The 20377-nt window shown below is 41.1% G+C and overlaps 1 protein-coding gene across 1 annotated transcript in view; it reads right to left on the bottom strand.

Moving 5' to 3' along the window:
* Window positions 1-20377, bottom strand: part of DENND2C (DENN domain containing 2C) — a 1562444-nt gene that overhangs the window by 498508 nt on the left and 1043559 nt on the right. The window contains exon 9 of the mRNA XM_044076720.1: window positions 6823-6915. Within this exon, the coding sequence (XP_043932655.1) occupies window positions 6823-6915 (93 nt within the window). The remainder of the gene's footprint in view (window positions 1-6822; window positions 6916-20377) is intronic.

The raw sequence follows: 20377 nt of genomic DNA, 5'->3' as shown, positions 1-20377 counted from the left end.
TATCTATGTAGAACCAAAAATTTAAGGAAATCAAAACAGTTATTTCTTTTTCAGAATCAAAATTAGGCAAAGCGGTTTCTAAAGTGACCTTAGCTAAATGGCTAGCTGATTGTATTACCTTTGTTTACAAAAAAATGGTCTTGTATTTACAAAAACCACCGAAAGCTCATTCCAGGAAGTCTATGGCAACTTCTTCAGCCATTTTATCTAGATCCTCACTGGATATTTGTGCAGCCACAACTTCGGCTAATCCTCATACCTTTATTGTTTTCATTACTAATCTAATTGGATGTGGTCTCTAGGGGAAGAGCAGCCTTTGGCTCAGTGGTGCTCAGGAATATCCTTCCTTAAGAGTCCTCCTGGGATTTAGGTAGCTGGGGACTCTATCCCATTTGTTGAGGAACGAATGAAAATGACAACATAAGATAAAAAAGTTATGTACTCACCATAACATTTCATCTGTGTTGTCCTCCAACCCCTTACCAATTTGACTTTTGGAAGGACAAAGATGCTGAAGGAATCAATGTTCCTTTATTTGAGCTCTAGATACTATTTCATCACCTTTTAAGTTATACAGTTTTAAAGGACAGCAAACAAGATTTGAGGTATGTTAGGGGACTAGTGCATTGTGGGTAAGGGAGGGGCTAGAGAGTTTCGGTGTTCAACTAGCTGGAAAAAGTAGCAGTGTCAGATCTGAGGGTCAGATCTGAACCCATTCATTGAGAAAGAATGAAAATGGACAACAGAGATGGAACATTACGGTGAGTACATAACTTTTTTTGTATCTAAATCTTTGCTTATTTCATTTAAACTTAATTTTTACCTAAAAATGTATCACATTTTTGGGATCGAGAGTGCCTATTTTTTGTTCATCGTTAAGTTTCATTCTAGAATTTTTTAAAAATATTTTAATGGCACTATCTTTTGTGTGAACTAACTTATTAACATCTCCTATAGTCAATAATACATCAACAGGAAAGAAAAAAGTGGGCATCCTTGTTTCGTTTCTTTATTTAAATATAAACTTGCAAAAGGAAATCTTCAACCTTTTTGGTACACATCCACAAGTTCATAGATTCATAGATTCATAGATTATTAGGCTAATGACCAGGCTTGTGGTGGTGGATCTTTCTAAGCTTAGCCAAGTTTTCCCAAAAGAATAATGATGTCCTGTTTCTGAATAGGATACAGAGCCAAGCATTTATAAGGTATCTCTGTCCATAAGGAACATGGGTGCCAGGTCCAGTGTAAATTTCCTATTACCCAACTACTGGTCTAGGTTGCTCTTAAACTGGACAACAGATGAACTCAGCTTCACATGGATGGGAAGCTGGTTCCACAAGAGGGGCAGTCTCTGGGATAAGTCTCTCTCTCTCCAGCATGTTCTGTTTAAATTACGGACAAAATGTAGGTCTCTAGACCTTGCATTTCTGGTACTCTGACTTATGAATATGTAGGGGATTCATAAGTGTGGGGGTTGCGGATGACTTGTAAGCCAGGCAGAAAATATCCCTCAGCAATCTACAGAAGACTGAGCAGAGAGAAAGGGCTTTAAGGTGCTCTGCATAAGGCAGGTTTGTTACACCTTGTATTCTTTCTGTAAGGAACCTCTGAGGTCACTCTAGCTGCTGTATATGCCTGATCAGGCATACACCAAAGGGAGCACTGGACTCTCTGATCGGACTGATAAGGGTGGAGTACAATGGGATAATGACCTCTTTGGACCTAGATGCCATGCCCTTACTTATAAGTTGTGCAACATAAGATTTCTTCCACTGTTGCCACATGGTAATCAAAGGTAAGGCAACTTGTCTGTGTGTACCCAGATCCCTGAACACTAGGTCAACTCTTAGGGACATATTACCATGGTAATTAGCCAGGAAGGCTGACTTCCCAAAGGGTACAATTATGCATTTCTTAGCAGTGAGTTTAAGACCACAGCTTTGGCATCATTAGTTTGTCAAAGACAGAACTTCTTCAAAGATCCTAGTATCTGCAGGGGAGTCAATGACAACACTCAGCTTGACATAATCTGCAAACTTAGTCAGCCATAAACCTTCAGCATTTGCTTCCACTTCAGAAAAATGGATGCCAAAAAGGAGCAGGCCCATTACAGGGCCCTGTGGGAATCTGGCTAGTGACTGGCCTCGGTGGAGGTGGGCTCACCTATTTTGACCTCCTGGGTCCTATCAGTGAGCCAGATGGCTATCAAACAGGTGACAAAAGGGTCTATACCTAAATCAGTAAGCTTGTCTATAAAGCCCAAGCAGGGTATTGCATCAAAAGCCTTGGGCACATTTAAGTAAGCTGTGTGCACAGTCTTACTTTCATCCAATGCTTTGGTGACACTCTCAAAATGTTCAACAGATTAATAGGCATGACCTTTCTTTAACAAAGATGAACTGTAATGGGTCCAGCATTTGAAGGTTACCCATGTCCTCATTTATCATGTCAATGAGGATTCTTTCCATGACCTTACATATGAGGCTGGTATAACTTATGGGCCTGTAGTTACCCTGATCAGTGGTTGGACCTCCTTTGTGCAGGGGAATAACCGTAGCCATTTTCCACTCCTTGGGCACAAAACCTGACTGAAGGCTCCAGCTGAAAAGTGATTCAAGTGTACCAGAGAGATCATGTTTCATGCTATTTATTAAATATCTCAGGATGTTATGAGTGTCCATCAATGCAGTGTTTTTGGCCTTAGTAATGGTTGGGGGACTGAGTTATGTGGCATTTCCTTTGGACTACTTGGGGGGGGGGGGGTTTGAGCTGAAACTGTCAGCCAAAAATTGGCAATGGGCACCAGTTCAGTGTGGGTGATGCCATTTACAAGTTCTGTGCATTGCTCTGGACTGGCCCTTAGATTATGGGCATAGCTGTAGAAAGCCTTGTGGCTGTCCTTTGCCTGAGAAGCTGTTTTTTCCTTCAAATTTAGCCTTTGAAGTATTAATTAACACTCTTAGCTGTCTGTTTAGATTGGTCAAGGAGCTTTTAGTATGTATGGCTTTGTTCCTCCCAAGCTTGACCAAGAATTTTTTTCTTTTGTTGTATAACTGACTGATACGTTGATTCTATCAGGGTGGCTAGTCTTTTGAGCTTGTGTTATTCATAATAAGAATGGGCACAGCTCACATTCAGCTACCAATAAGGCTGTACAGAGAATCTGTAAACAGCTCATTATAAAGCTATGGTGTTTATAGGGTCTGTGGGTGCTTGGAATTTAGCCAAGGTGTTGATTAGTAGAGAGGTTAGCCTTGGAATAGCTCCTAAAGGTTTTTGGCTTCACTGGATCCCCAGATTTAATCTTTATATCAAGCAATATTGCCTTATATTCAGATCTGATGAGTGAAGACATTACATTGGGCGAAGAACAGTGGCCCCTGTGCTCGTGAGTACAAGGTCAAGGGTGTCTGTACCCCTGGTAGGAGGATGGACCAACTGGTTCCAGGATGTTAGTATTAACAAAGCTTAGGAATCGCTGGGCTTGTGCATTAGAAGTGGTGTAGTAGTGTTGAATGGTGAAGAACTCTAGTACATTCAGATAAGCATATAGGTTTCCTGGGACATGGAGGGGAACCTACAGGTTGCAAGGATATGGTACAACATCCTGTTTATGGAGAGTTGCACATGCATGACTTCCAGTGGCATCATACACTAAGTAGTCTGGATGTGAAGGTGTTTTTAATATAGACTGAAACTTCTCTACCTCCTGTGCACTAGCTGGTTCTAAAGGCGTGAAAGGGATTATAATCTTGTATTGCTGGGGTACTCTCAGCAACTTTAAACCATGTCTCCATTACTACACAGATGTCTACACTCTCCAGGGAGAGGATGGCTTGCAGGGAGTGGAGCTTCTTGTTAAGACTTTTAGCATTAAGCAGTACCACCTTCAGATATTCCTTCATAGGCTCAATTAAGTTGGTAGATTTATCAGTTTGGCATTGCCTAAAAAAAGGCATCATGGGAGTGGAAAAGGTCTTTGTCAACATTCAAAAGCCTAGAGGGGATAGGTGCAGACCATTTCTGGAAAACAGCACAGTCTGTCAATCATGTCCTCCCAGGCTGTCAAATATTGTAACGCCCTGGATTGACACCAGAAGCTAAGTCAGCTGTTAAAATAAATCATTTTCTCCTGGTAACATGGCATCATCCTTTCAGAAGGAAGTACGCTGCTTAGTGCTAGGCTCATATCGGCCTGGGACACAATCAGAGAGCTCCATCATGTCTCGCTTCATATAGTCAAGGGAGATGTGCCTCAGGTCATTAATAGTCACAAGGATTATGACAGTCATACTAGCACCTGTGTCTCTATGACCTGTGTGCTTGTGTGACTTGATTGAACCTAGCCCCGGAAAGGCAGCTGTGACTCGCTCCTTACTCAGTCCGGTGATGGGGACATCAGTGTGCCTCACTATAGAATAGCCAATGATCGGTAAATTTGGCTGTGCGCTAGTCTACCTAAAGGGCTCGGCAGCAGAGGCCCTGGATACAGTGCTACTATGTGTTGCTGTAGGTGGTATTTTAGCGGAGTGCTTATGTGATGGCTGAGGCACTTTCTTTAATTGTACTACGCGGGTCTTTGTTTTACGAAGGTTACCTTTAAGTGCCTCAACATAAGTAGCTTTATGTATTGGGTCTTTACACTGTGCAGTAGGCATGGTGCAAGTGTCACTTGACAACCTCAATAGGACTAGTTTTTGTTGTATGAGAGATTTTGGCTCCAGCGTTACAGTGCATTTACAACTCGCACATAAGTTATCAGTTTTATTATGAATAAGTTCATGGTTAGTATATATGAGGCAACTGCTACAATGCCTCAGATTATCCATCTCAACCAGTCTGGCCAGAAATAAGAGTCGGGAAGTGCATATCCATGGCAAATGATCTACTAGGGAAGAGTGAGGGAAATTTAAATATTGAATAGGTCAGTAAGACAAGGAACTTGAGAAATGATCAGCTATGTGCAAACTAGATGCTACAGTAGTTAAAAAATCTGTCTAGACAGTAATGCCACAAGAGTGTATACCATAAACCTTCCTAATGTATAATAACTGTTCTGGAGCCCAAGTGCTTAAATCAGAACAGACACACTTAGAACAACATTCATAATAAGACTTCACCAGCAATTCACAGCTCAGAAGGGCATATCTTACCCTCTCTCCTGCCAAAACAGTATAGACCACAAAACCTCCTAATGTAAAATAACTGGTTAGGAGTCCAAGTGCTTAAATCAGAACAAAGACAATTAGAATAAAAGGCACAGTAAGCCTTCATCAGCAAGTCCCAGCTCAGAAGGGTGAAGGCTACCCTCTTCTCTCACAAGACTGTTCTAGTAACGTCTGGTGTCAAAGGTCCAAAGAAAGATTTCTCAGTACTGTGATGGAATAGAACTGGAGACGAATCGTTTTTTCTCTTGTGATAGAGCTGAATACCTCTACACTGTACTTCTGGTTGGGACCGCCCTAAGCAGGTGCCATTGGGAGGGTTAAACATAAGTAAGCTGCCACAATCAAAACAAAAATCATATGTTACTATGCATGCAAGGAAAAGTACAAAGATAGGCTTTACAGGCAGACACATCCCAAGGAGTCAACTCACTCCTTCAAAAACAGTGCTACAGAAAAACAGGACCACAGTCACAATGCCACAGAATGCAGGCTCAGAGTGTTTATGGAAAACTACACCAGCACCTCACTGAATCACTGCATTTAACATTAAACAAAGATGAGGTTAGGGGAGAGAAAAAAAACAACAGGACAGAAATTGAGAGTAGAAAGTTTGATTCCTAACACCAAGGCTGAGGTTGGGTATGACAACTGCAATAGGTTGAGTTGAGGTGGTTATGGGCAGGCATATAATCCATTGCAAAACGCCTAGGATGATGCAAAGAACTAGGGTGAGCTCAATGCCTCTGCAATTAAAAGCCAGTGATCCTATGGAAGGATTCATTAAGTGCTCAACAGGGCAGATTTACTTCTTAACTAAACACAAACAAGATTTTGCTCTTTTGTCACGTGGTCTATCCAGCATAACAAGGATTACAGATATTCTATGAAGATGTGCTAAACAAAGCAACTTACTGAAAAACATTTTTAAACAAATTTGCACTGCTGACCAGCTGCACTTTGGCCAATCCATTGCTGATATTCCTTGTAAATAGTTTGAAATGAGTTGTATATGGAAGGGCATGGGAGAGGGGAAGTACTGGGAAGTATGAAGGATTTGAGGTTTATGAGATTAAACTAAGGTTACACTGATGAATAGGATGACTAAAGAAAGGCTTAGAAATCTATATTGTGGGAAGGCAGGCAGAGAGATCAGAAAGCCAACTAATTCACACAAAGAATGTAGCAAGCGTTCTATCTGCCTTTACAGCGAAGACTTGATTTTCAATAAAAATGAGTCTATTAGTAAAAGTTAAACATTACATAGTTAAGCAGCTTTCAAGACTTGAACCCACTGCAGATATGCTTACTGTGTGATCAGCAAGCTACTTTGTTCTTCTTGTTCTCTAGTGTATTAAACTGAGACAATGGCTAGAAGCTGTACAATGTGAATACAAAGTGTTACCTGCAAACTGGGAATCAATAAAATAAGTAAAATGACTAACACTCACTAAACAAAAGGAATATAAAAAGCACTAAAGCAATTCTCTCTCTCTCTTTCGATAAAACTTTTTCATAACCAGCAGATATGCTTGCATTATTAATAGATGACCAGGCAGCACTATTTTGTTAAGTTCACAGGTCCAAGATCCAACTTAACATCCACATAATTTTCTTAATTTGACACTTGCAAATACTGCCTACTGCAATTTACCTGGTAAAGTCAGTCATGGTCGTCCAAGTTTTTGAGTCTGGAAAACAGAATTTGGGAATTGCTTTTAACCGCTCTTCAGTTTCACGGGACTGCCTTGTGCATATTTCAAACTAAAGGAACAAAACAAAAATAGACATCTGTGTTAGATGCAAATGGTCAGCAATTAACTGTAGTGCTCTTTTTTGGGGGTTTTAAGTTTAAACAAACAACCTTCACTGACAGAGACAATAATCCTTAATTTTGGAATTTTACGTGTGTGATACAATCAAACTTACTTATGTTTTTTTCTACTTTTCACAGCTTTGTAAATATTTACAAACTACTGATCTTAGAACATAGTTAATACTACAGACAAATATAGCATATTACTAGTAATATTATACATTACACAGGGAAGCTTTATATTTACTTTTACATTAATAAGAAGTTATGTCTTACCATAACGATCCATGTGAATTGTTCATCTCGCCTTTGTTCTTACACACGGGTTCGGAGCCGATCCTCGGCTCCAAGTCGGCCGCATCACTAGCTCGCATCTTTGAGAAAGCTCGAGGCACAGTAATATCCCATGATCCTCCGGTGCTAACCCTCAGATCTAGTTTGCTATACCAGAAGAATCCCTCTTAGAAATGTGTCTAAAACACTTATGAACAAATACTACAAATTGTCTGAAACCCTACTGCCAGGTAGAGGATAAAAGATGCCATTACTGATGTTAATAACATATTAACCATATCTAGAAAAGGCTGAAAAGGAATCTAATCGAAAACCGTTCTCCCAGACCGTAGGACGGGGGATGGAGGGGGGGGGTGTAAGAACAAAGGCGAGATGAACAATTCACATGGATCGTTATGGTAAGACATAACTTCTTTATGTGAAATTGCTCGATCTCGCCGTTTATTCTTACACACAGGTAGCGTCCCTAGCTCCTTTTTCCCGGGTGGCTCAAGGGAGAACATTCCTGAGTACAGTGGAACCAAACGTCGCCCTGTCCCTGGAGCTCTTGTATAGCTTGTAGTGGGCGATAAAGGTATGTGGATTTGCCCAAGTTGCCACTGCACAAATGGTATCTAAAGGCAAACGAGCGGTATGGGCTGAAGAGGTAGCAATCGCCCTTGTAGAATGAGCTCTGGGTTTGAAAGGGAGTTGTTGTTTGGATTCAGCATATACGAAATTTATGCAATCTGAGAGCCATTTGGATAAGGTAACCTTCGTTACTGCCTGTCCTTTTCTTTGAATGAATCAACCAAACGAAACTGGAGAGCAGCAACAAAATTTATTCCGGTACCTCGGCTGAAATGCCTTCAAAGGAATAAAACATTCAACTTCTTTGCTGCTTACATATTATGCATAACACCAATTAAATAATTAATTAATTAATTGTACAATTAAAATGAAGTTAAAGAAACATTCTGAATAAAAACATTGAATGTAAATCCCAATGCAAAATACATTCAGTATAAACATGAAAAAGCATGAAAACACCTAAAGTGCATCGCAAATCACAATATAATTTAATACCATATAATCAAAGTGTAAGATTTATTTCTAAATTCATGCCCCTAGGTTTTAAAGTGCTGAACTTCAAAATGAATCTACTTTCAAGATTTAAAAGATTCTGTAAGTAGTTGCCAGTAATGCCAGATGCAGGTTTGGCTAAAGCACAGAAAAATAAGGAGTCCATAGCACCATTATGAACTGTGTTAAAATGTTCAGAAATTGGACTATCAATTCTAGCATTTCTAACATCACCCACACATTGCCCAGAATTACTTTAACTGCAAATCTTGTGGGGTAGTGTATATTATTGGCTGTGATTGTGTTCCAATTAAATATTATATTGGCCAATTAAAAATACGTATTTTGGAAAACATGGGTGATGTTAGAAATGCTAGAATTGATAGTCCAATCTCTGAACATTTTAACACAGTTCATAATGGTGCTATGGACTCCTTATTTTTCTGTGCTTTAGCCAAACCTGCATCTGGCATTACTGGCAACTACTTACAGAATCTTTTAAATCTTGAAAGTAGATTCATTTTGAAGTTCAGCACTTTAAAACCTAGGGGCATGAATTTAGAAATAAATCTTACACTTTGATTATATGGTATTAAATTATATTGTGATTTGCGATGCACTTAGGTGTTTTCATGCTTTTTCATGTTTATACTGAATGTATTTTGCATTGGGATTTACATTCAATGTTTTTATTCAGAATGTTTCTTTAACTTCATTTGAATTGTACAATTAATTAATTAATTATTTAATTGGTGTTATGCATAATATATAAGCAGCAAAGAAGTTGAATGTTTTATTCCTTTGAAGACATTTCAGCCAAAGTACCGGAATAAATTTTGTTGCTGCTCTCCAGTTTCGTTTGGTTGATTCATTCATTTTCGTGGCTTGGTTTCTTTATGTCCTTTTCTTTGGTCAGCATATGAGACAAATAGTTGATCTGACTTTCTGTATTCTTTTGTCCTATGTAAGTAAAATCTTAGTTGTCTGTGAACGTCCAACTTGTGCAATGTGTATTCCAGCTTATTGGAATGATTTTTAAAGAAGGTAGGCAGTTCAATAGATTGATTGATGTTCTGAATCGAACAAAACTTCAGAAGAAAAGATGGATTGGTGCGCAAGGTTACTCTATCCGGATGAAAAATCATGTACGGGGGTCGGATAGATAGAGCCTGTAACTCTGAAACTCTTCTGGCTGAAGTGATGGCAACCAGGAAAAGTGTTTTCCATGAAAGCAATGTTAACGGAGTTGTGGTTGCTGGTTCAAAAGGGGGCAACATGAGTTGTGACAGCATGAGATTAAGATTCCAAGGTGCTATTGGATTACGAAAAGGGGGACGGAGATGAAAAGTACCTTTCATGAAGGCTTTACAAAGCCTGTGGGACATAAGAGAACCATCCTTATGGCCAGTATGAAAATTGGATATAGCGGCCAGTTGAACCCTTATAGTGGATGTTGATGCTCCTTCTTGAAAAAGTGAGGAAAGGAAATCTAGTATCTTGTGTACTGGGGCCCCGAATGGATCTATACCTTGTTTGGAGGCCCAGTGCGCAAAACGGTTCCATTTGCTGATGTACAATTTTCTTGTAGATGGTTTGTGAGAAGATACAATAATTTGTTGTACTGCAGGAGATAGTAACTCCGACCTGGCTAAGATGGGAAGTGGAGCAGCCAAGCTGTCAGTTTGAGAGACTTGAGGAAGGTGTGAGGAACTCCCGACGAGTGTGTCAACAGATCTGGCTCCGGGTCCAGAATCCATGATTCCTCCACTTGATGGGATTGAAGGAAGGGAAACCAGATTTGTCGAGGCCAGAATGGGGCTATCAGTATTATGGTCCTGTCCAGACGTTTGGCTTTCTGCAAAAACCTGGGAATTAGTGAAACAGGAGGAAAAGCATAAAGGAGTCCCGCGGGCCAATCGTATACCAGTGCGTCCCTGGGGACACCCCCTGGGGGGGGTAACAGGGCAAAATAGCTTCTGCATTTGGCATTCAAAGGGGATGCAAACAGGTCGCAGCAAGGCTGGCCCCATCTGCGGAAGATCTCTTCCGCCACTTGAGGTTTGAGGGACCACTCGTGAGGGAACAGGATGGCTCTGCTCAACCTGTCCGCGATTACGTTGGAAATCCCCAGGATGTGCGTTGCTATCAGAAAGCGTCCAGTGGACTTTGCCCATTGCCAAATTCTGAGGGCCTCTCTGCATAACGGGTAAGATCTGGTTCCCCCTTGCTTGTTTATGTACCAGAACACTGACATGTTGTCTGTCTGAACTGTCACTGTTCCCCGAGGTAAGGACTTGTGAAAGTGTTGCAAAGCTAGAAACACTGCCCTCATCTCTAGAACATTGATGTGCAGATTGTACTCCATGTTGGACCATTGACCTTGGACTGTTTGTCCCTGAAAGAATCCCCCCCACCCTATCAGGGAAGCGTCCGTGGTTAGAGTTGCTACCGGACTGGGTAATACAAAGGGTCGTCCTAGTGTTAGCTCTTGACTGTGTATCCACCACAAGAGATCCTTCTTGCAATAATTCGTGATCAAGATCTCGTGAGACAGTGGAAGTTGTAGATACGACCATTGGGCGAATAGCATCCATTGAAGGATCCTCATGTGCATCCTGCCTAAAGGAACTACAAGAAGGGATCCTCCATCAAGCCTAGCACTCTTAATACTTGTCGTGCAGAGACTCTGTTGTTGTGAAGAAGGAGCGAAATTTGGTGCCTGAGGTCTAACACTCTTGATGGGGGGAGAGTAACTTGAGCCAGGGAAGTGTCTAGTTGTGCTCCTATAAATAAGATACGCTGTGATGGCGATAAGACAGATTTTCCAAAATTCACCGTTATGCCTAGTGAAGAGCAAAGACTGATGGTGTAGTCCCTGGCTTGTAGAAGACGACACTTGGTGGTGGCGGAAAGGAGCCAGTCGTCTAGATAAGGAAACACCCGGAATCCCTTTCGTCTCAAGTGAGACGCTACTACTGCCATGCATTTGGTAAACACCCTGGGGGCTGAGGTGAGACCAAAGGGCAGAGCGCGAAACTGGAAATGACTGGCTCCCAGCCGGAAGCGCAAGTGATCTCTGGACGCCCTGGCCATTTTGATATCGTAGTATGCGTCTTTGAGATCTATAGAGCACATCCAGTCGCCCTTTTGCAAAAAAGGGAGGATTGACTGAAGTGTGACCATCCGGAACTTTTCCTTTTTCACAAAGGTATTTAACTTGCTGAGGTCTAAAATTGGCCTCCAGTCCCCTGTTTTCTTTGGAACTAAAAAGAACCTTGAGTAGGTTCCGGATTCTATTTGGTCTGCTGGGACTGGTTGGATGACTCTGCTTTCGAGCAACCTTCTTATCTCTATGGTTGCTTGGTCTCGCAGACTGGGTGGAACATCTGGGAGTTTTTTTTGGAGTTTGGTGGTATTTTTATGAAGGGAATGTTGTAGCCTCTGGTAACTATGATTTTTACCCAGTAATCTGATGTAAGATTTAGCCAGGCCTCTGGGTATAAAGCCAAGCGACCCCCGACTGCCTCCAGAGTAGGACAGCCGGGCCTGCACTCAGGAGTGCTGGAAGGGTTTTCCAGAGAAGGTCTCTCTGTCACCCTGATTTTGCGGACCCCCTCTGCCAGCTGGGTGGCGTCTTCTGTTTCTTCCCCCTCCTCTGCCTCTGGAGGGGGCGTCACTTTGGGTGTGTTGAAAAGATCCCCGAGTCTTTTGGAACCACATCTTTCCTCCTCGTTGCCCTTTAGGGTAGGGTCTAGATGGAACGGAAAAATGGACCCCTACGGCAGACAGGGTCTTCCCTTCTTGTTCACACCTCATGAGAGTCTCCTTTACTTTGGGCCCAAACAGGAAGGCACCATCAAAGGGGGCATTGGCAAAGGAAGACTTAAAGGCTTCCGCAAAGGAGCATAAGCGCAACCAGGATTGTCTTCTCAGGGCAATTGCTGAAGCTGCCGCTCTTCTCGATCCTTCGGCTGCGTATGAAATCAGCCTCATGGACGAGTTGACTATGGAATTTAGGGTGTTAAGTTGCGCTGTCACTTTCACGGCGACAGCAGCATCTGTGTGTCCCTGAAGAGTATCTCCTAATTCCTTAATGAGATCTCTTTGTAAACGCGTGAAATGCGTAAGGTAGATGAGCGATCAGATGGAAAAAGTCACCGAACTAAATATGCGCTTCCCATATCTGTCCATTGTCCTAGAATCCTTATTAGGAGGATGGACAGAGGAAGATGATTCAGACATCTCTTTCTTAGTGGCCGCCGCCACCACAATAGTGTCTACGGGAACTCCTTTTGTAAGATAGGCTTTATCTTGGGGAGCTGTAATGTATTTGTTGGGTTTACGCGGGACTGGTTCCACTGTATCAGGTGTTTCCCAAGCCCTCCGAGCTACTAGATCCATGAGATCATCAAAGGGAGGAGTCACCCAGGAGGTAGAAGGTTGAGTCCCAAATGCCTTCAGTAAAACCGATTCATCCGCAGAAGGGGTAAGGGTTTGCCAGTCCCCTCTTTGCTTCAGGATTTCCAAAATGTCTGCAAAAGAGACATCCTCAGAGGTGGACTTTGGGGACCCTTCTGTTTCATCTAAATCAGTATCAGATGTAAGAGATTCCTGTGGGGAATCTATGTGCCTCCTCTTGCACAGTCATTTCCTCGGAACATCCTCAGTGGGAACTTCTGGGGATGCATCTGAGGAACCAGAGTCTCCCTGTGGGGACTTCTGAGGCATTGGGTCTCGACGCTTGGTAGGTACCGAAGGCACAGAAGCAGAACGCGGACCTTTTGGGGAAGGAGATACAGATACCGATGAAGTATGTGTCTGATCAGACAAGACCTTCCTCACGATGTCAAAGGCACCGGTGCACCGACCCGAAGATCCGACCCAATCCGAAGAAGGTCGTTTCTACGGAATCGGAACCACGGGCTCCGACACCGAGGACGGATCCGAACTGATCTCAGCCGAGGCACCGAGAGGAAGAGTCGGAACCGAAATCTCGGTTCGACTATCCCCCCCGGAACCCAGGAAAGATGTTCGGCTCCGAGACTCTCCGGCTGGTTCCGAAGGAGTCGAGGTCAATGGAGCCGATAGCACTACTGGAGGCTTCGGCACCAAGGGCTCTACAATCATCGGTTCTTCGACTCCTAACACCGATGGCTCGACGGGTCTCGGAAGAGGAAGTGTCAAGGGAACTGAAATAGCTTCGAGTTTCGAAACCAACTGGGACGAAACCTCGATTAATTTTGACAAAGCTGAGTTCTCCATAAGCTTCTGTACCACTCGGTCCACATCGGAGTCGGAAAGTGGCCTCGAAGAACGGGTCGAAGGGATCGAAGCCGTCACCGAGCGAAGGATAGTAGACGGTGGTACCTCTGATACCAGCTCCAAGACCTGAGCCTCGTGCAGAGATAAGGTCTCGACACCCGGCACCGAAGTCATAGGAGCCGGTGTCCGAATTTGAAAAGAGGTGCTCAGAGCCGATGACTTGGGCTCCGACACTCTTGAAGACTTCGACCCCTTCGAAGACTTCGAAACCTGTTCAGCCTTGTCCAGGGCCTCTTGAAACTCAGGTTTGATCAAACCTCTGTCCACCAACTTCCTGCGTCTTTCCAGCATGACCCTCCCACTAAAGGAATGACAGATGGAACAGTCTTCCTGCAAGTGGAGAGGGCCAAGACAGTAGATGCAGGATGAATGGTTGTCAGTAATGGACATCTTCTGTCCACACTGACACCTTTTAAATCCACTTTTAGTCTTTTCTGACATTTTACTAGAAAAAAAGACAGCACTATATTGAAAAATTTCTAACTACAATATAGGAGATGTAAGTATATATATATATATATATATATATATATATATATATATATATATAAATGTAAAAAAACACACCACAGCACACTAAGATATACATATATATATTTTTGAAAGAAAAAATAAAATAGAAAAAGTTAACTTTCTTTTAAATACTGTAAATTCGTACAGACAAAAAAACGGCCTAAGGCCCTTACTAATAATTTTAAGGTAACAAACTACCTAAACTAGTCACACAACTACTATATATGTAAAGCTATCAAATGGTAAGATAAAGATTATAAGAAATATAAAAAATTACCCATATTTAACAAGAAAAAATAGTAAAAATTGTACTGGCCCGAGCCTCTCGATGCGATCTGCTGCTAGCGGCAAACTAGATCTGAGGGTTAGCACCGGAGGATCATGGGATATTACTGTGCCTCGAGCTTTCTTGAAGATGCGAGCTAGTGATGCGGCCGACTCGGAGCCGAGGATCGGCTCCGAACCCGTGTGTGAGAACAAACGGCGAGATTGAACAATTTCACATCATTTCTTTTAGTCCCAAATTGTTTTAACCACTAAGGTTTGCTTCATTACTCACTTTTTACATCATCTTTCTTCTCGTCTTATCTCCTGTGTTCTCCATCTTCTTATTACATAGCTTTTCGTACTGGCAACTAACCCTCAACTAAATTCTTTTAATCTCAGACATTATATCTGCCTTCTAGATCACAGGTTTCCTTTTCATTTGCCATTTTTTTTTTTACTTTTTTAGAAACTATTGGAAGCAATGTAATCAAGACTTGGGCTGGCTTGGGACTTGTTTGCTTAATCCATCTAAGTAGAAACATACTCACATTCAAAGTCAGTTCCTTTTCTAGGGTTACGCTTATTTTTCTGTTCAACTCAGATTTCAGTTGCTGCAATCCCTAGCACTCCAATAAGATATCTTGCCAGGTTCCTTGACTTGCTGATCTCATCTCAAACATACATTCCTAGCAAAGGGAACATCTTTTCTAGTCTAGCTGGTATACAGAAGTACTTGTGCAAGCATTTCCATACGTAAATTCTAAATTTTCTTGTTTAGGTTGTACAGGGGCTAACAGATTCTTTTTCCATTCTTCCTCATTCATATTTTCACTTACAACTCTATTTCACTTCTTTAATTCTGAGACACTTCCGCAAATCTAGCAAAACCCTGTCTCCCTTTATGTGCTTGATCTTTCACTATACTTGGAATTTCTTAATGCATTTTACCCCTCCCCCAATTTCCATTCTAACAGTGAGGATAGCCCCTGATGTTCCAACTGGACTACTTTCGGTAAAGTGGAATTCCTTTCTGACTTCATCTCATTCCTTGGTAGTATTTCCCCTCATCATTTGTTCCCAAAAAAGTTGTGACCTTTCCTTAATCATTCTTTTTAATTTCTATATACTCTATCCTAGGAGTAGTATTTTACATATGCAGTTTATTTCATTTTAAACAACTTTATTAAATCACTTAAGACATAAATTAATAGGAAAAAACAAACTTTTTCCACTTAATACATTGTAAGTTACATATGTTTCCTTTCTTTACAACTCTCATTTATGTTTCCTTTCTTTACAAAGAAAGGCCTCACTGAGACCAACGACTGGTGTCAGAACCATGGCCTTAAGCTCAATGCCAAAAAATGTGTCATCTCCTTTGGGAAAAACCCGGTTCCCAAGAATAACCACATCGATGGTAGTCCACTGAACACAGAAGGCATTATAAGAGATCTGGGAACACAGGTTAACAGCAACCTCTCTTTTGACCACCACATTGCCACTGTGGTCAGAAAGTCCTTCTATGTGGCACATTTCATTACTAAGGGTTTTGCATCCAGGAAGAAAGAGGACATGGTCTCCCTTTACTCTTCCCTCATTAGGCCAGTCATCGAGTACAATGCCCCATTTGGCATGTACCTCACGACACCTGCAACAACTGGACAGGCTGCAAAAGTGCATCACAAAGAGGATCCTAGGCCTTAAACACTTGTCCTATATGAGACAAACTGATAAAAGTAAGAAACAAGTAAAATGGAAAAAAACTCTGGCTGCAAAATATTCAACAAAAGGAATTTATTAAACTTCCAAAGCAATAAAGTTAGCACTTTCGTCTTATTTCATTGAATAAAATTTCTTCAGACAAAATGTTACACAAATCCATTGCCTTAAATACACAAGTTAGCCCTTAGTCATGTGATTAAATCAATTAAAAATTAAAGGCCAAACACCTAATATTACAATTTGCTGAAACAAATAATGTTAAAATTCATTAAAACATACCATTTAGGAAAATCATTCAAGTACTTATAAAAATATAATGAATGATAAATAATAAATACAAAAAGAAAAAACTATAACCAACAACAAATAACTCAAAAAAGTGGCTCAGAAAAAATGTACATCCTAAAAAGACCTAAATATATATATATATATATATATATATATATATATGCAGAAACCTAAATGGGTCTTCCCTAAAAAACAGATCACTTATGTTCGGTGGACTTAATTAACCTATACTGATAATGTACATTAATAAATCAATTTTATATACATTGACATGTACCAAAGCTGTTTACCTCTGGAGACTCCTGAACTTCAGTACACAGGCCAATGAACTCGTATCATTCAGGCCTGGTGGACTGTAACCATTCAATCTTATTTGCACAGAAGCTCCTGGATTTCTAGCAACAAACTGAAAGGTCCACCCTTAGGGTTATGTTCAATCTGATCAATAATCCGGAAGCAAAAACTATGTTGGGGGTGTTCTTGGACATGTTTTGCCAGGGCATTCTCCACTTTGGATTTCCTAATACTATACAAGTACTTGTAAACTTTGTTCCTGAGTCTATGGCCCATCTTACAGATGTAGAAACAAGGACAGAGTCTGCAAATTGCCAAATAGACTACACTTTTGGAGAGGCAGTTATATCTTTTGTTGATGGAATATTTTCTGCTCCTTACAGTAAACTTCTTACCCAATTCCATGTGTCTACAATAAGGGCAATTTTCACACCTGTACATACCAGTAGTTCTAGACAAAGGGGTACTCACTCTCTCTAATAGATTTTTAAGGTTGGGTCCTCTTCTATAAGTGATCTTAGGTGACGATTTGACAATAGGGGCCAAGTCAACGTCTGACACTAGTAAGTTCCAGTTTCTGAAGACAATCTGTCTTACAACATGAGCATCAAGACTACAAGATGTAATAAAAGTGAGCTTAAATGAATCAGATTTATCTGCATGGTCAATACTAGTAGTCAAGGGAGGGTTAGATCCTAAAATAGATTTAAATTAACCATTAAACCTTTTGTACTGTACTTCTAAAATCAAATCGTCCAGTAATTGTATAGGATAACTCTGGGAATGCTTACCCTAAGCAACCATCAACACAGAAATGGCTTAACTAGTAATTATAAATCCGAGGAATTATAACTAAAATTGGAAAGGGCAGCTAAGAAATAACAACAGGAGAAACATGAACAATTACAACACCAATGACTCTGAACAATCCTACTGAGTATAACAGAGCCTTTGATAACCAAGAGCCTGGTACCAGTAGTAATTCCTTAAAGTTTCACAGGAAGGGTCGACAGTACACAAATTCGAACCACAATGGGAGATTCTCCCAAGGGAAGAACTTGGGTCCGACTCAGGTGATGCAGAAGTAACTGTTGATTCAGCTAGGGACCTTCTAGCTGGGGTTTACAGTTTAGACAATGGTACCCCCACCAGGAACCTTTGAATTGTCTTCAACAGTGACCAAGATTTTAAGATATTTAATTATTCCAGTTTAGAGGTATACGTTTCCTTGGCGGTCTTATTGGCTAAAGGTGTACCCTTTGTTCCTGACTTGAGGGCCAGTGATGCAAGAACAATGATTGACAAAGTTATTTGTACGTAAAATCAATTTGCAACTTTTGTTTAAAGATCAACTTAGAGTGAACAATGAATGTAAAGCGTTGAGCACTTTTAATACACCGTTACCCACTGGTTTATTGGTTTTTGAACAAATTTGTGAAGTGGACTTACGTGAGAAACTTGAGCATAACATGCATAGACCTTTGAGTATAGCCAGTAACTTTACTAAACAGGAAAGGGAGAGTTTGAGGTATTTGAGTTTTCAGAATGTTAGAGTTGTTAAGCCTGACAAAGATGGAGGACTTGTGTTTTTTGATAATGATGACTACTCTAGACGCATGTTAAAACTACTTGAATCAGATCACTACTCTCCTGCTTCTTTGAATGAAATGAACTGAGCCCAGCAGAAGATAAAAGTTTTCCTTAACGATTTGTTTATAGAATCTAGGATTTCCTTGGATCTCTATAATTATTTATCTAGTTTAGCTCCTCTCACCCCAGTGATCTTCGGTATCCCGAAGGTCCATAACGTTCTTGACGATTCACCATTACGTCCTATTGTCAATGGGAGAAATTCTATTACGTACCCACTGGCGAAGTATGTGGATACGGCATTAAAGAAATTTGTTGGTATGTTTAACTACAGTTGTAGAGATTCGTGGTCACTTTTGAATAGCATCAATGATCTGGAGTATAAGGATGACATCATGCTCTTGACCATTGATGTTAAAGATCTGTACACTGTAATACCCATTGACATAGGTATCGAATGGGTAACTAACTTGATTAGAAAGAAGGGGTGTTCTGAAAGGGAAAATGAACTTTCAGAGGAATTATTGGACCTAATTTTGAACAATAATTTCTTTATGTTTAATGTATGTTATTATTTGCAAAAGACAGGGGTTGCGATGGGCTCTCCATGTGGGGCAAGTTTCGCAAATCTTGTGATGGCCGACTGGGAACAGCACAATATCTTTAACAATAACATATTTAGGAAGAACATCTATTATACTAGATAACTAGATGATGTTTTTATCATGTCTGAAGGCAGCACTGATGACATTTTGAATTTTGCGACCTACCTGAATGATTCTACTCAGTTTCTGAAATTTACCCACAGCATGGGAGTGGAGATACAAGCATGCAAAATCTGAAGGTAATGCTACTCACTCAATTCTAGAAGTCTAAACCTCCAAATGCACTCTCTCGAGGCACTCCTAAAAATAGAGAGCATCAATATCTGTGCAGTAACTGAGACCTGGTTCAAGGCTCCAGAGAGCACCCCTGCAATACCAGCTTAGAACTCTTACCACACTTTTCGGCCCCCAAACCAAGACCGAAACACTAAAGGTAGAGGAGTGTCCATATTCACCAAGGAAATTCACACCTCCAGGCTAGTTGCCCGACACAATCCATCTGAAATTCTCCAGGTGCAACTAACACTAGGTAAGACTACAATCCAAATTGTGGCTTGCAACAGATCCCCCACCATGTCCCAAGATTCTCATTACACCTTTCTAAACATACTGGAAAATATTAAGATACAACCAAACGCCCTAATACTGGGTGATTTCACCTACCCTACCATTAACTGGGAAAACTACTCGGGTACCAACACTTTTTCCCAACAGTTCTTGGAATTCATAAATTATAATGCCCTGGATCAACTAATCCATTGTCCCACCAGGGGCTCCAATATCCTAGACCTGGTCATTACCAACATGGGAGATAGAGACTCCATACCAGTGGTCAACCCCTCATTGGTAAGGTTGGACTATAAGCTAATCACCCTTGACATCCACATCCCACCCCCACCCCCCAGTAAGGAAACCTCTGTAAAAAAAACTTCTCCAAAGCCAACTTCATGTTACTCAAGTCAGAAGTGACAAACTTCATGACACCCATGCAGACGGGAGCTGAAAGTTCGACTGCTGAATTCTACACTAAGGCACTGTATGAGCACATCCACTCATGCATGAATCGTGCCATCCCAAATAGAACCAAGACGCTCTCCTCCAAAAAAAGGAAGCCAATATGTTGGTCCCCTGCCATAAACAAACTATACAACAGAAGGAAGAAACTGTTGCAGAAAAGAGTAAAATCCCAGGATGCAAAAAACTCCCTTACCAGCCTCAGTAAGAAGCCAAGATCCCTCATAAAATCCTCCGAAGCAAGTTATGAAAATAAAATTGCTAAAGATTCCAAAGACAACCACAAGGCATTCTATAGTTATGTCAAGAATCTAAATGGCAATGCTCAGATCTACTCTGAGCTACAACATAATGGCATTAAATATACTGATTCCCAAGGATATTGCCAATATCCTGGCAGATCGATTTAGTGCCAACTTCAT

Source organism: Protopterus annectens, chromosome 7.part0 (genome assembly GCF_019279795.1).
Source record: "Protopterus annectens isolate FY-2018-M chromosome 7.part0, PAN1.0, whole genome shotgun sequence".
NCBI lineage: Eukaryota > Metazoa > Chordata > Ceratodontiformes > Protopteridae > Protopterus > Protopterus annectens.
The sequence above is the reverse complement of the archived record's forward strand: the minus strand, read 5'-3'. Positions and strand labels throughout refer to the sequence as shown.